At 40.7% G+C, this 16661-nt stretch overlaps 1 protein-coding gene across 7 annotated transcripts in view; it reads left to right on the top strand.

Moving 5' to 3' along the window:
- Positions 1–16661, top strand: part of MTCL1 (microtubule crosslinking factor 1) — a 222075-nt gene that overhangs the window by 182372 nt on the left and 23042 nt on the right. For all 7 annotated transcript variants that reach the window (XM_077492468.1, XM_077492464.1, XM_077492467.1 and 4 more), the window contains 3 exons: positions 4096–4263; positions 13290–13541; positions 14784–15074. In XM_077492468.1, the coding sequence (XP_077348594.1) occupies positions 4096–4263; positions 13290–13541; positions 14784–15074 (711 nt within the window). The remainder of the gene's footprint in view (positions 1–4095; positions 4264–13289; positions 13542–14783; positions 15075–16661) is intronic.

Here is a 16661-nt window from a genome sequence, read left to right as displayed (position 1 = left end):
ACTCATCAACCCTGTCCCATTTCAACCCTGCCTATAGAAAGGGGTTGATAGCAGAGCACCAACCATAAACATGTCCTGTAATGCTTTTAAAGTGGATGTAAACCCGAATTATTATAATTTTTTTGATGTCATAATGTAGAGTATAAGATTTCCTATGATTTGAGCCCAGTCTTGCCACAAAGAGTTAATACTGTTCCGAGCAATCCTCTTTTATTGTTCAGTGAGATAAATATTGACAAACAGAGAAAAACTTTGTCAAATCCTCCCCCTTGCTGTGAGTGATTTACATATCTCGTGCACTAGCCTAAGAGATCTGCATTATTTTTTAATTCCCTCCCACTCCTTTCTTCTTCTGCTCTGCCAGAATTGGATGTTCCCCACCTCAGCATAATTGGGCATGCTGAAGTCATGTGGTTACTTTCCTGTCTTTTCACTGGATGTTAGAGATCATAGCAGAAGTTCAGTGTAAGAAATACACATGAGAAAATGCATATTGACAAGGGGATTGTAGAGGTGGGTGGGGAGTCTACTGACATAACGACTCCACCCACCGAGCTCCAGACAACAGACCCACGCACAGAATCTGCAGTTTTTCGGGTCTCATAACAGACAGAGGGGAGACATTTGACAGGTAAAGATACATGCAGGAGGCATGTATATCCTTATAGATAACCCCTATGGCAGTAGTTTAGAAAGGATGACATTGGGTTTACATCCACTTTAAGGTTAACCCAACTCCCACTGACCACCCACAACCACAGTGTTTGTGTTACTTGAAAGCCTAGCATGGTCTGCTTTTGTTGTTAGAAAGCCCAGCATTGTTCTTTTAGCCCAGTATCGTGGCTGAAAAAATGTTTGCTCATAAAATAAACATTTTAATGCCATAAATAACCAGTGTATACTTCAGCAGAAGTGCGGTATTCTTGAGAGCTTGCACTAAAATTTATTGAGTAAGCCAAATAAGATGTATCACATATGTTTTGGCTTTCCTGCAGGTTACAGCTTGCTATGGTAATGGAAATATCTGTGAAAGTACTGGAACATTTCCCAACAAACAATGACTTAATAGTACAGCCCATTTTATGCAACATCTTTATCTTCATAGCTACCGGCATGGTTTTAAAAAGTCCTAATAAATTTTTTTATTTTTTTTTAAGAAAACCTTTCAGTGAGTATTCATATATCATATTATAGTTCACACGGCATCTGGTTATAATAAATCCCCACAATAACTGTAATTATACGTTGTCATTAAAAGAGATTAGCAGCAGCGTACAGAGTGGTTATAAATTATGTCAATATAATATTTTGGTGCATGAGATCTATTTCTCTTTATATATTTCCTGAAAGTTGCAGTAAGGCATGTTAAGACATACCCAGGACATAGTTTTACAAACCTCTGTATGAATACTTTAAAATGCAAAATTGAATATCAAATACTTACCGCGATTTGCCTTTCCTGATGAGCTCCATGTCAGCCTACCACTGGGTATGCCCCGACCTTACCCCAACGTGCAGGACCTAACTCATAAATGTGACTTCTTCTGCCCAGCCGGCGTTACATAGCTAGATTTCCGCACCTGGGTGAGAGTTTGTGCTGACTTGGCGCTTGTCAGGAAAGGAAAATTGCGGTACGTATTCAATTCAATGTATACAGTATATACAATTTTCAGTTTTCCTGACAGCCTCATGTCAGCCTACCACTGAAAATTAACTAGCTAACCAGGGAGGGATGATGCAGGAACAGAAAAAGGTCCTACAATGTTAAGAGGAAAAGAAAAGAATGTTGGCCTGGGAGAGGGAGTCAAACTTATGAGGTCCTGCATGTGGGGGCATGGTTGGGGCATACCCAGTGGTAGGCTGAATTGGAGCTGTCAGGAAATATATTTTTTTTTGGGCCCAAGGGCCATCTGTGGCCCTAGTGAACCACTTGGGCTGCCACTGCAGGCTAAACAGTCTTGTGAAATGAAATGACAGCCACTGGTCAATGCTAATATTTTTTTATATGGTCCATTGAAACCTAAATGACAGTTTTATAAATATTCACTGATAAATATGCCATATTAAACAATAATGTTAAAAGTACCATAACTACACTAAGCAAAATCAATTAAAGTAATGGAGCTGCAGTGCTCCAGGCACAACATATTAGCCTGCTGCTGTCAGAATCCCTGTGAATGCTATGCAAATGCGACTTTCTAAAAGTCACTAACTGCTCAGGGATAAGCACATCCCCACATGACATCTTTCCAACCTATGTAAAAAATATACCAATGTGCAAACCACATAACAGTAGGTGAAATGAATATAAAAGAAATAGTAGCTGCCAACAAAAAAACAGTGTACTCGCACTAAACAGAAATGAAAAATAAAAAATGTGGCGCTTACTAGAACCTTAAAATAAGGAAAATCTTGAATAATTAAAATGACTAAATCAAGAATCCATAAAAATATAAAAAAATATATATACAAATAAATATCTGTGCAACAATAGCAACTATATAATACAATGCATGAAATAGACCAGCTGATAATAATACCAGTAATGAAGTAAATGTGTGATGATAAGGGAAAGGAGCAGTGGTGACATCACGTCTGGTCGCGGCCGAGACCGGAAGTCTCCTGTGTATATGCTGTGTGTTTGTTTCTTCAATTGTAAGTGGATATTTTTTAAATACTACAACATGGAGTCCTCTTCTTGCCTTTGCAATAAAACTCCACTTTTATTGAGAAAACAACAAACCCCTTTTGGTGATCAATGTGCATTGCAGAGATTTTAACAAACTTTGTAGCCAATTTCATCCTTAATGTTGCTGTGAAGAAATTGTTCTTTGTTTCACCAGACTAATTACATACTTATTCTGAATCAGAGTGACTGGTTATTATGAACCATTATTATTATGAACCATTGAACCTCTGGAAGGATTTACCCTCTTCAGGACCAGGAGATTTTTTTTGCTATTTAGCACTGTGCTTCTTTAACTGGCAATTGCTTGGGCTTGGCAATGCAACATGGTACACAAATTAATATTATACAATTTTTTTTCACAAATAGAGCTTTCTTTTGGTGGTATTTGATCACAAATAGTTTTTTAAGTTTTTATTGTATAAACAAAAAAAGAACAAAACGTTTGAAAAAACTATTTTTTTCTTAATTTCTATAAAATGTTGCAAACAAATAATGTTTCTTCATAAATTAAGGCAAAATGTAGTCTGCTACATTTCTTTGGGAGCAATAGCCCAAATCAGTGTATATTATTTAGTCTGTGTGAAAGTTGGTCTAAAAACTATGTTATATGTATTTGAAAGATCAACCCTGATGCACTGACATCTCATTTCTTGAGGCTCCAAAATGCCAGAACAGTACAAATAGTGGCCTCTTTTTAGAAAGTAGACAGTACTCTTTTAGAGCAGTACAATCTCACCTTAGTAACTGTACTTCTCGTGGGGGGGGGGGGGGTTGATAATCGATTTATTTATTTTTTGATGATCACTGTATAAGAAATAATTCTGGCATTTTTGTTTGCTACGTTTTATAACAGAGAGTAAGGAAAATGTTTTTTCCTTTCAGCATTTTCAGTCTTTTTTCCTCTACATAGTAAAAATAAAAACACTCTGGTTAATGAACACCACCAAAAGAAAGCTCTGTGTCTCAAAAAAGTTATATAAAACTAATTTGAGTACTCTCTTGCATGACCGAGTAACTGTCAATCACACCATCATAACACTAAAAACTGAAAAACTGGTAATAAAGGGCTATATACAGGCTGGTACTCAGGTCGTTAAAGTATCATTCAGTACTACCAGGCTTAAGTAAGATTTTGCGCTACTTTGCAAAAGCTTGCTGAAAACTTCTCAGTATCTTGCTATAGGCACTGCTTTCATATAATCCGATGCGCATGTTTACCTGGCTATGTATCTTGCACTGCCATAGAATTTCATTGTGTTTTCGGACATGAAAATGTGTTCAATTTAACTATTTCATTTACCGTAATATGCAATGCTCCTGATTATTTAATACACGCTTTTCATGAATTGCATGTTTTAAAAAAAATAAATTAAGTATTTAGCATCATTAAGTATTTTATTTTATAGGCAAGTGAAAATCATCGCCTCCTTGCTGCATTAAAGGGCTTAGTAGATGATTTCCGATCTGAGTTGCGGGATGAAGCCATGGACAGACATGAAATTCAGCAGCAGTTTGCAGAAGACAGAGCTACTTGGGAGATGGAAGGGACAGAGCTAAGGTGTCGTCTGGAGCAGGTAACCTAAGGAAAAAACTGCTCATTTGCATTTTATCAAACCCTGAATGATTCTTTTTGTACCAAATGTATTGCATGCTCATTGTTTTTACCAATAACTGCAAAATATATTAACACCATTGAACAGAAAGAAATAGTGTTATGTTTTAGAATATACACAAAGAAAAACAGTCAACGGAAGTGAGTAGTCACATTTAAATTGTCCATAAATGTGTTTATTGGTCTAACGATTTTCTGTTGAACAGATAGGGCTACACACAGACAGGGCTGAATCAGCTTAATTTTGATACATGATCTTATGAATTCTTAATGTGTGAGCACAGCCTTGCTAGCAATTTACTGAGGAAAACACAGATACATTTTTAAAGTACGTCCGCTTTCACACCCGTAGACCAAAAAAAAAAGTTAATAGGCTATAAAATAGAAATACATTTTTTTTAAAAACAAAAATAATAGTTGAATGGAAAAGGGAAAGACATTTATAAGAGCCGATTAGGTAAACTAAGGGTCAAAATATAGTTAAATAATGACAAATTGTATTCATAAATAAAATAGTCTTTGCATGTAAGGTTGCTTTACCTGACATCATATGCAGATCGCAACATATCCCTTTGATCTGCAGATGGATGAAGCAGAGAAAATACATAGTAGCAATGTTAAAGTGATTGTAAAGTATGTGTGTGTATGTGACTTTACATGTATCCCTGCTCGTCATACTGCCATTCACTACAGCAGATTTGTTTTTTAAAAATGAAAAGGCTAAATACCTTTAGTCACACTGCAGCTGTGCGGTCACATGAGCCCCCTGTGGAGAGAAGCGGGAGGTGCCAAGATTCTCCTGTGATGTCACCCGGCCAGCAGAGTGGTATCTCGGCCCCTCCTGCTTCTCTCCATAGATCAGGACTGGCCAGCACAGGGGGATCACTTGACCTCACAGCTGCAGTGTGACAAAAGGTATTTAGCCTTTTCATTTTTTAGAAAACAAATTGGCTGTAGTGAATGGCAGCATGACGTGAGGGGATACATGTAAAATCACTTTAAAGGGAGGGGCGGGCAGAGGAGGCAATCTCATGATGACAGGGAAGGAGGGGGAGAGAGAGAGGACAGAGGAGAGCTGCAGATGATGGAGGCATGTAAACTGACCACGGTAATAGGGGCACAGCAGCCATGATTACCGTGGTCAGCAGAGGCAGGGGGACACAGGAACTGGCAGGATCAACCAGGTTTTTTACAATATAGGAAGGGAAAAATTACACAGCACAAGCCCTGTGCTATACAGCATTACTTAAAGGAACAGGACCTAATTTATTTTTTACATTTTTTTTATTGTTCCAACCACTTTAAGCAAGTTAAACGAAAAATGCAAAAAAAAACCTCAGCATACAAACACAAGGTGATCTCTCCTGCTGTGCTATTGCTTTCTGAAAAGGGGGAACCCCTCCCCCCCAATATACTGATCAGCACTTGCAGCCAGTGGCTGATAGGATGCTGGTATTCCAGCATGTCCCTCCAACAAAAGCTGGTCGTTAGACCGGCTTCTGCCGGACGGACTGCTGTACACACTGACCGAACATTGCCCCATTCCTGGCGATTTTTGGGCAGTGAGTACTTGGCTTTACCTTGTATTAGTTTTGCCTCTGAATGGTGTTGACATACACTATGTCAGATGTTTTTTTCTTACAGCAGCAGGTTCCAGCTTCCAGAGCTTGTATTTACACAGCAACTTATGGCTTTTACTTTGAAGGCTAAATTCACCTTTTATAAAAAAAAAAAAAAAAAAATCTTTTTGCAGATAAAAAAAATGTGCATTTAGGATTTTTTCTGCCAGGATCTTTGCAGACATTCAGTACAGCTCTCTGCCTGTTCTGTATGGGCAGACAGTTACTGTATTGCAACAAGAATCAATGAACTACAAGAGTGCTAACCATCACCCTTGCAGTTTATTGAGAACTACAAGCTGTCGGCTGCCAACTTGTAGTACATTCATTCACGGAACTCTGTAAATGAATGAGGTGGCTGTGTGGGAGGAGTTTCACATGGCCATGCTTTTTTTCAAACTCTGACAGCGGATGCAGGGAGAAGATCCTCCTGTCACACTGAGGGGAGGTGAGGGGGAACTGGAGCTGGAACATGTTACACGTTCCACCCTAAATACACATGTAATATGTTCCAAAGGGGAACTTATCCTTTACGGGTTGGGAATTGCAGTCAGATTGATGGGGGAGAATAGAGGTTTGCAAAAGTATTTGATGTAGAAATTTTTTAGTTGTGAATTGAACATTTTGGTGCACTAACTGCTATGAAGTAAATTAAAAAACACATGTAAAATCATCCATACAGCTTTGTGTATTGACACTAAGGCTTTGTTTACACCTCCGCAGGTGCAACAGAGCTCATGCGCTTATTTGCACGTTTCACACATTTCGTTTAGGGCAGCCAATTAATTTTAGTGGGCTGCCCTATGTGCAAAAAATGCACAAAAGAAGTGCCTGACCCATTTTTAAAATTGCACTACAACAAAATGCATTGTCCTGTGTTGCCATGCGTTTTGGTGCGTGCGACAGCACACGGTTTAACGAGATGCATGGCAGTGCCATAAAGAATTAATGGCACTGCCATGCATCTGGAAAAGAGCATCACATTTTTACTTGTTTCTGGAAGGCGCATGATTTTGAACACGTTTCTGCAAAACACAAGTGTGAATGACACCTCAAGGAAAAAGTTGTGAGTCATATTTTACAATAAGTACAAATTGTTTTTTTTTTTCAGATACATTCTTTTTACTTATTTGTCCTGTTGAAGAGAAATCCCTTCACTTCCTATCTCATAGACATTGCTACAAGTCTCTACAAAATGAGGGGAATTACCCTCTTAGAAATGTATTAATAAAATAGGGTTGTCCCCATTGGCGTATTTACCCTTATCTCTTGATCTGGTGACAACTGTGAACATTTGATTTCCCATCACCAATATCTCCAGTGGCCACAGGATATAAAGGTTTAAATTCTCAAATGGGGAGAAAGCAGTACAGCAATAAAAAAAACTTGACGAGTTCTAATTCTTCTGTAATTTTATCCCATTCTATACATTTCTTCAACAAAGTAAAGCTGACCATACACATTAAAGGGGTTGTAAAGGTTAATGTTTTTTCACCTTAATGCATTCTATGCATTAAGGTGAAATAACATCTAACAGTGCCTGCGCCCCCAGCCCCCCCCCCCCCCCCCGTTTTACTTACTTCACCCCTCGAATGTCCCGCGCTCTTACCCCGATGTCCTTTCCACCGTTCAGCCTGGCCGCTGATTGGCTGGAGTGGATGGATGGAAAGCAGTGCAGCCATTGGCTCTCGCTGCTGTCAATCACATCCACTGACGCGGAGCGCCGGGGGGCGGGGCTGTGTGATACAGCGAGCGGCTATAGCCGCCGGCTGTATCACGGGAGCGCGCCCGCAGATGCTTCTCACCATGCGAGGGAGCTCGCATGTACATGAGAAGCACCTGCGGGAGGAAGCAGAGACAGCTGCCAAAGGAACCCCAGAAGAGCAGGTTTGGGGCCACTCTGTGCAAAACGAGCTGCACAGTGGAGGTAAGTATAACATGTTTGTTATTTAAAAAAAAAATAAAAATTCACTTTACAATCCCTTTAAGATTGCTTGATTCCCGTCCATGCAAACAGTATTAATGGATGCGTCTGATTGTATGCAGGTGATGTTGGGCCAACAGTTTTCAGCTCCTCTCCTTTCTTGATCTGAGCGGTGCTGAGAGACCCATGGAACAAATATTTCCAGATTTAGCAGGAATCAGACGTACATTGTATTGGTGTATGGTCAGCTTTAGTTGCAGATTTATACACTATGGGGATTATTTATTAAAGGCAAATCCACTATGCACTGAAAGTGCACTTGGAAGTGCAGTCGCTGTAGATCTGAGGGGGGCATGCAAGGAAAATAAAAAACAGAATTTTAGCTTGCACATGATTGGAGATAAAATCAGCAGAGCTTCCACTCATTTCAGATCTACCCCTTAGATTTAGAGCAACTGCACTTCCAAGTGCACTTTCAGTGCAAAGTGGATTTGCCTTTCGTAAGTAACCCCCCATGTCATCTACTTATATTATCATTTTTTTTTTTTTTGGAAAAGTAGTTATAAGGAAGAGAAACCAAATTGAAAACCTTCTGCGTCTGCAATGTAAATCTGAACGCATAAACAACTAGGCTGTGGCTGCCTGTACAAATATACCCAGAGGGAAAAGATTAGTGAGACAGAGCAAGATTAAATATAGATTACAATAGAGATTAACCTCATTTCTGTGCTTCAAACCAAAGTGCACTGAACTACCAAATAAATCCTTTCAAAAAGCTTGTATGTGATAACATGCAGTCTCTAGTCTGTAATTACATGAATTATGAGGTGATAAGCACTAATTATCCTGGGGTATTGTGTTTTAAGGCTGAACTCCAGGCAGAAAAATATTAATTTACATATCTTCCTCAATAGCCATAAAGGATATCAATTTAATTTATTTTCAATCTGTGTGTGTGCCAAATAATGCCTTTGCAAACCCAGATATTACCTTGTACAAACAATGGTGATAGCAGAGCTGTGGGAGGGGCCCATCAGGTCCTCCCCCTGCAGAAAACTACAGGGGGTGGACACAAGACCAGTCACCTTCCACAAGGAGAGAGAGCAGCAGTGACTGGTCAGTTATTACAGAAAGCATTTGTTCTGCAAATTTTTTTAAAGGTTTTTGTCAATCAGCCGTGTAATGAAATTAACTCAAAACTCTGGAGTGCAATCAAACTCTAATAACTCTTACACCCAAGTATAAAGAAACAGGTGCATGCAAATATATGAATTATCAATAAAAGTAGTCAGATGAATTGATTACACTATGAGCAATAGGCACCCAATTATATAGATTTTTTTTTTCTAGGTTTAAAAAGATAATTTTTTATTTTCCATTATGATTAATGTTAATGGTATTTTGCATGGCTTAATATTTATAGAAATCATTTTCTATGACTCATTATATTTTGTAAAGTGCATCGCAAACTGTTGGCATTATATAAATCCTGTATAACAAATATATATAACATATATTCTTGATGAGCCTTAGATAATTCACTACTTTTTTTTAATATGGATTTTAGAAGTACTGTTGTCCAAACAAGCAAAATGTTATCATTAATGGACCCTACTAACACTTTTTTGCTTTTTATGCTTTAGTTTCGGATACTTTGCTTGGAAAGGTTAGAAGTTCTTTTTAGCTTTTATTTCCACCGATATTCCTTTTGGGGAGATTTTTCTTTGATTCTTGTCTATTTAAAGGAGAAGTCCAGCCTGAGCTTTTTAGGCTGGGCTTCTGCTATGGTCACAGGAGTGCAGTTGGTTTTGCACACCTGTGACCCGTTTTCAGCAGAGAGCGGTCTGAAGTCCGCTCTCCGCTGACGTCACTTGAATCAGTTTAGACCAGGCAGCGCATCATCCCGACTTGGGAAGTCTGGACTTGCCATCTGTCTGGACTGATGGCAGTCTCAGCAAGCCACTGAGATGGCCACTCCCCACCCATTCACAGTTCAGCACTCCAATGAGTGTGGAGGAGCAAAGCAAGAGAGATGCTATCTGATAGGCAGCAGCTCGCCGCTGGGGGAGGTGAGAGAACCGTGCCATTGGCGGTGCTCGGTAGCTTGGTTCTCAGTGCAGAGGTGGCTTCCTATCCTGCATCCCTTTCGTAAAAAACCTGCCTCCCAGTTGTTGTTCCCGACAGCATTCAGCACAGTACATTGGTAAGTTCCTTCTGCCAAACATACGATTCATTTGTAAATCCAAGCTTCCGAGCCGCTGATGGTCATTGTCCGATATCACTCAACATAGGCTTCACTGATTATAAGATTCACTGTCCATGGGGTCGCCGTCTCATCCATTTGGAGCACGCAACATACTGAAGGCTTATCGCACTGCTTGGAACACTTACCGCAAGTTTTTGGCCTCTTGTCCTGGAGCAGCGATAGGCAACGTTAGACACATCCTAGCATTTCTCACAACACTATCAGGCTATACCTAGCCGACGTCCAGCATTTCCTGTCCTTACAGGGCCCCGGTAAGCCCTCAGTATTCTCGGCCCATGCAGTCAAGTCTCTCCTACGGGGCATACTGAAGCACCAACCAATAGTCAGTGGCAAACGCCTACCTATCATGAGTGCCCTCTTCAAGGATATGTGTGAAATCCATACTCATTCTCCGTTTGGGGCTTTGCCCAGCCAAGTCATCCAAGTGGCCATCCACCAGGCTTTCTACAATTTCCTACGACCTAGTCAATTTACTGTCAGCGGCTTCGGCAGTCACACTGCTGCTGCAATGCTCTTTGTCGGTTCCAGTGCGTGATACCCTCCCGCCCTTCCCTTTTTCAGGGCATTTCTTAGCACATCCCTCTTCATAATCTACCCATTACTAACCTTGGGTATGCCTCCTTTTCTTGGCATACCAACCAGACCACCAAGGCACACTTCAGGTCTATTTATGTTGTAAGTCTTGTCGCGTGTTTATGTGATCCACATCTCCCTCGGACATAGGGCCACGACCATAAATATAATATATGCACACACACACCAAGTGGCTTAATAGTCATCCATTCACACAAGTGCCATTATAATGGCTCCTAGTGGGCACTTCACTTTGTTGACAGCTCTAATTGTGTATATGTGGAAAAAAGATGAGCAATATCACTTCACTATCTGGAACAAGATTGTTTCATGCCAATTCTGACCTCTAATGTGATGTTTGGATTATAAATCCGTTTCTAGGGCGTTCACTGAGACAGACAGTGTCTGCTTAGTGTGATCTCATGTTTCCTGCCTTTTTACCATATGCAGTGTTCACTGTGAAGTCATTTTTTCTTTTTAATTAAAAGATGTGTCATGATCATTAGAGTAACATTTAACTCACTGAGCTAATAAATAAAATTATATATTTAGAGAAAACTTGCGATGTGTCGTAAGGGGGATTGGTAAGATTATATAAGGTTTGGAGTTCCAGAGAATTGCAATATTTATTCTCCAGTATTCTTCCAAAATGTGTATTCAGATACCCAATACAATATACTGTATTTATGATAATAAATATAATCCTCCTATTCCAGAGTGTTTTCCAGAAAACCATCACACCAGTTCTTTCCACCAACATAGGGAAGCAATGATATCTGATTCATACAATTCAACTGCTCTGTGCACAGCTATTGACCATTCTTTTATTGTGTTATTGCTCATGCCACAAACACCTCACTTTAATATAAATGTGTAATTTTATACTTTTTTTTTGGAAGTTGTTGCTGTTCTTTGACCCTATTTCTGTGGTTTTGTGGATTTTTTTTTTGTCTCTCTCAGTACACTGTATTTTGGGATATTGCTTTTTAATCTTGTTGCTTATGTGCTTGTGACTGTAGTTTTTCCTTGTTATTTTATACTTGTAAATTTCCGCCTTATTCGTTTTCATGTGGTTTACAGTCATCGCTCTTTCCCGTTAATGTGTTGCATGTTCAAAAGGCATAATGAAACATTGCTTGTTACAATAGTAGTATCCCTAATTAACCACAGTAGGCCTATTCAAAATGTTGAAAAGTCCCAGGATCCTGTGGCACAAAATAGCTTTATCCTAGGTTCACACTGACAGCGGGAATGAAATCATGCGAGTTCAGCTGAACTCGCACAATTGCATTCTCGTATGTCAGTCCCAACTTTGGGGACGATTTCAGAGACATCGGTGCAGCTTTCTGCACAGATGTCCACCCCGCCAAAAGTAGTACAGAAACTACTTTTGGGAATCGGTGCGGTGTCACAACAATTCAGACGGTGCCATTGCCGGCAATAGCCACCGATTTGGCATGCGTTTTGACATGTAATATCACATGCCAAATCATTGCAGTGTGAACCAAGACTTATAATAGTAATTTCCTTTGAGAGGAAATATTTTTCACCCGATTTTTTTTTTTTTTTTTTAACCATAAATGTTTTTATCTTTTTATTTAGATGTGCATGTGTTTAGAGAATGAATAAATAAGAGGTCGGCGTAGGTAATTGGGGGCAGGTGGACTACACTTTCTACCAGGCACTAGAGCAGGGGTCTCCAAACTGGGGCCTTTGTTTAGCCTTTATCTGGCCCCTTGGAGCACTATTCCTGACAATGAAATGAGGCAATATTCCTCTCACTGACAATAACAATGGGGCACTATTTCTTCCAATGATACCGATGATGGGGTACTATAACTCCTACTAATACCAATGATGAGGCACTACTCCTCCTCCACCTCCTGACCACAAACCCTGAGGAAATGTGTATTCTCACCGATACTGGGCCCAGTACATTTTCTACCCTTACTGGCCACAACCCGGACCCCCTAAAGTTTTAAGGACCGCCGACCAGAACATTCCGGTTAGCAGCCGTTCGGCTGACCTTTTTCGATCAGGAGCCTTCAATAGAAGGTGGGCGAATGGCCAGCTTCTGTAGGACCAGCTGCCATAGAAACAGACCGAATGTTGGATGGTTTCTATTGAACCGGCTGATGTTGGCCGACATTTGGCCCGTGTGTACTAGGCTTTTATATGTGGTATAGTGAGAGGGAAAAAAGGGGAATGGGGGGAAGAAGAGAAATTTGAGAATGTTCACAAGGGCATCCAAATGAAGAGGAAAGAAAAAGCAGAATAAGTGGGGAAGAGTTGAAGGAAAGAATAGCATGTGGGAGGAGCAACAGGAAAGGATTGCCTGGGAGCAAATGAGAATAGTTGGAGGGGTGGGACTGGTGGGCTCTTCCACATGGTCCAGCTAGGTCACAATATTCTTTAGTCTCTGGGTAGGTGGGCTTTTTGTAAAAAAGCTAACAAAATACTTTAGGCTCTTGTAGCCCAAAAATGTAAACATATTTGTAATACATAATATTTGGAGTTTATATGTATTATATGTGTTCAGAATATATAGTTTAGACATAACATGTGGACTACAGTTTTTTGTATTTATGTCTGTTTTCCTTTTGCAGTATGAAGTAAGAAGGCCTAAAGTGCCTGGAGACTTGAGCCCCAGCGAAGTCAAGGCAACAGTCAGTCATGAGAAAGAGGAGCACAAAAAGTTGCTTGCTGAGAGCCACAGGTTAGTGGTGGACCTCCGCAGGCAGGTACAGCAGAGTGAAAAGAACTGGAGTCGGGAGAAGGGAGAGCTGCTGGATCGATTTGAAAAGGAAAAACATGAATGGGAAAAGCAAAGAAAGGAATTCCTGAGGAAAGTAGAGCAGGTATGTTGGTCAGTGATGTTAACGAGGTTGGACTCCACTGGAGGTAACAGAAGCATTCTTGTTTTTTATTCTATCCAAAGCGGTGCTGGTTCAGCAGGAACATTCCCTTTATAAGACAGCCATACCTATTTCTGTACAGAATTGGAAGAAAGTGTACAGGGATCCCAGATGCACCCATCTACGTCTGTATTGTAGAGCGTCCTGGGTTCCTAAGAGATTTAACCAGTCACCTGAGTCTGTTGAGAGACTTGAGAGAACCTACCCCAAATATTATATATGCATTGAAAAATGTGAGCAATTAAAGTGGTTGTAAACCCTTACAAACCACTTTGACCTACAGGTAAGCCTAGATTAAGGCTTACCTGTAGGTCCAAGCAATATCTCCTAAACCTATATGGTTTAGGAGATATTTGCCCGAAAATGGGCACCTCTGTCTACGGCGCATGCGCCGTAGACAGCGGCGCGCAGGCGCACTGAGCGCGGCATTCTCAGCGACGGAGCTGCCGCGCGTGTCGGCTCCCGTGCGCATGCGCGGGAGTGACGTCATCGCGGCTTCGCCGAATGACAGCGGCGGAGCTGCGAGACCCCACCAACAAGATGGATGCGGTGGACTACAGGGGATAGCGGCGACTTTGCTGGCTCCTGTGTCAGGTAAGTGACACATAATGGGCTACTATGCGATGCATAGTAGTCCATTATGCTTTGCCTTTGCAGGGAATGAAAGAGGAAGTAAACTCATCAGGGTTTACTTCCTCTTTAAGACCCCATTCACACTGGGGCGGCAGGTCCATCAGCTGTAAAGTGCCGCTAGTTTTAGCAGCGCTTTACCGCTGTTATGGCGGCGCTTTCAGGCCACTAACGGGGTGCTTTTAACCACCGCTTGTGGCCAAGGAAAGGGTTAATAGCGCCTGTTTGCGGCACTGACAAAGTGCTTGGCTGGCACATTGGCAGCGCTGCTCATTCATTTCAATGGACAGGGGCGGCAGAGGAGCGCTGTATACACCACTCCCTCAGCGCTGCAAAGATGCTGCTTGCAGGACTCTATTTTCCGTCCTGCAATCGCATCGCTCCAGTGTGAAAGCACTCGGGCTTTCACACTGGGGTGGCTTGAGAGGCGCTTTTCAGGTGCTTTACAGGCACTATTTTTAACGCTAAAACACCTGAAAAGCGTCCCAGTGTGGGGTCTAAATGCAATAATAGTGCAAGTGAAACTTATTTACCATTTGTATTTTACTTTTTCAGCTTCAAAGGGAATCAAGTCCTCGGAGAACAGATAGCTTCCTTGATGACCAACATGATGGTGGTGGCATGGCTGAATATTCAGCCAACGCTATGCTGCACTCGCATGGAGCTAGGTCATTTTCTGACTCCGATGATATGCAGTATGAAGAACAGTTACTGCCTAAGCTGAAGGGGTCAGATCGCTGCAGTGGCTCTGAAAATCTCTTTTTTGATGCCCTCTCACTGGATTCTGCTGATGAGACTGATTTAACTCAGCCCCACAAGCTGGAGCGTGATAAGTTCTCCACTGAGGTAATGCACCTTTTTTGTTGCTGCCCCATGTTTGAGCACAATATGTATGGCTCTGAGTCTTACATTACAGCAAAAGGATTGTAACTAATATAAGCAGTTACCTAATGGAGTAACAGAATGTATCTTATGGTAATACCTGAGTGCTATGTGCCGTTTATTCATCAGAGCACAGAACTATTACGTCTTTGTGAATGAACTCTTTGTTTTGAGATTTCATTTTAAAAATGTTTTATGTTTTTCCTTCATCCTGATAATTTTATGAAATCTGTTTCCAATTATTTTATTTATGTTTGAAAATACCATAAAGTTGAAAGGTTAAATTGTATCTGTAGCCAGTTTTTTTATATTTTTTTGTCAGAGTGGGAAAGGGCTAGAACTTACCAAACTATAATATCACTACTGTAAGTACGGATTGAGTTGCCCACTTTTCTTATAGGGGTTTTTATAAAACACAATGGGCATGGCTGACTTAAAATGAATGTTTTCTGACTCATTAAAGTGGTTCCAAGGGTTCAAGTTTTTTTACCTTAATGCATTTTATGCATTAAGGTAAAATAACCTTCTGGGTGCAGCCCCCAGCTCCCCTATACCCTATATACTTACCCGAGCCCCATCTTGTCCTAGCAATGTGCATGAGAGCAGCAGCACTCCTGGGTCTCTCTCTCTCGTCTCATTGGCTTACACAGCAGCGGGAGCCATTGCTGTCAATAACAGCCAGTGAGCCAATGAGGAGAGAGTGGGAGCCGCGCTCTGTGTGTGTGAATGGACACACAGAGCATGGCTCAGGAGTGAGCCTACTCAAGTGCCCAAACAGCAAGAGGCTTGCTATGGGGCAACCGGTGTGGGAGAGTAGCCAGTACCACTGGAAAAGGACCTAAAAAAAAAGAGGACCGGGGCTGCTCTGTGCAAAACCATTGCACAGAGCAGGTAAATATAACATGTTTGTTATTAAAAAGAAAAATGGACCTTATGGACCTCTCCTTTAGAATCACTTTAAGCTGTAACATGGTAATCTCCCCAAAATCTCATGCCGACATGCCTTTTACAATCTAAAAATCATATTTATAAATGAACGCTTATTTTTTGCTTAAATAGCATGTTTATTTTAAGAACCTGTCACCTATACAACAACACATAGTGTCATAGTGTCAACAACAGCCACATAGTGAAATTTGCTATTTAGCATGATGAAGCACCTTACCAGTGAAATCTGTACTTGGTATAAACCCACCACTAAGCTATTAAAACACAGTGATTTAGGGGAGGTATAAATAGTGAATAACAACTGGTGCATCAAGTTTATGTAAACTGATTTCTTGCTTTCCATATTTTTTCCTCCTGATAGAAAAAAACATATGTTGACACAGGTTGTATATGCTAGTATAATGAATCACTAGCAGCAGACATCACTGGTAGAAAGTAAACAGACATTCATTTAAATCTTAATTGGCCCTATCAATCTACAATGCATTGAAGTGTTTGGAATGCAGTCATATTTGATGTTATGACAGAATGTATCTTTCCCTGTACAAATCAATAAATTCTCATGGTAATCCATGTAGCCATGCAGCAAAGATTATGGTACTT

The sequence above is a fragment of the Lithobates pipiens genome, unplaced genomic scaffold (genome assembly GCF_037356315.1).
Source record: "Lithobates pipiens isolate NorthernLeopardFrog02 unplaced genomic scaffold, aLitPip1_a1.2 Scaffold_19, whole genome shotgun sequence".
Taxonomy (NCBI): Eukaryota; Metazoa; Chordata; class Amphibia; order Anura; family Ranidae; genus Lithobates; species Lithobates pipiens.
Note: the sequence above shows the minus strand (reverse complement) of the source record. Positions and strands in the feature narration are given on the sequence as shown.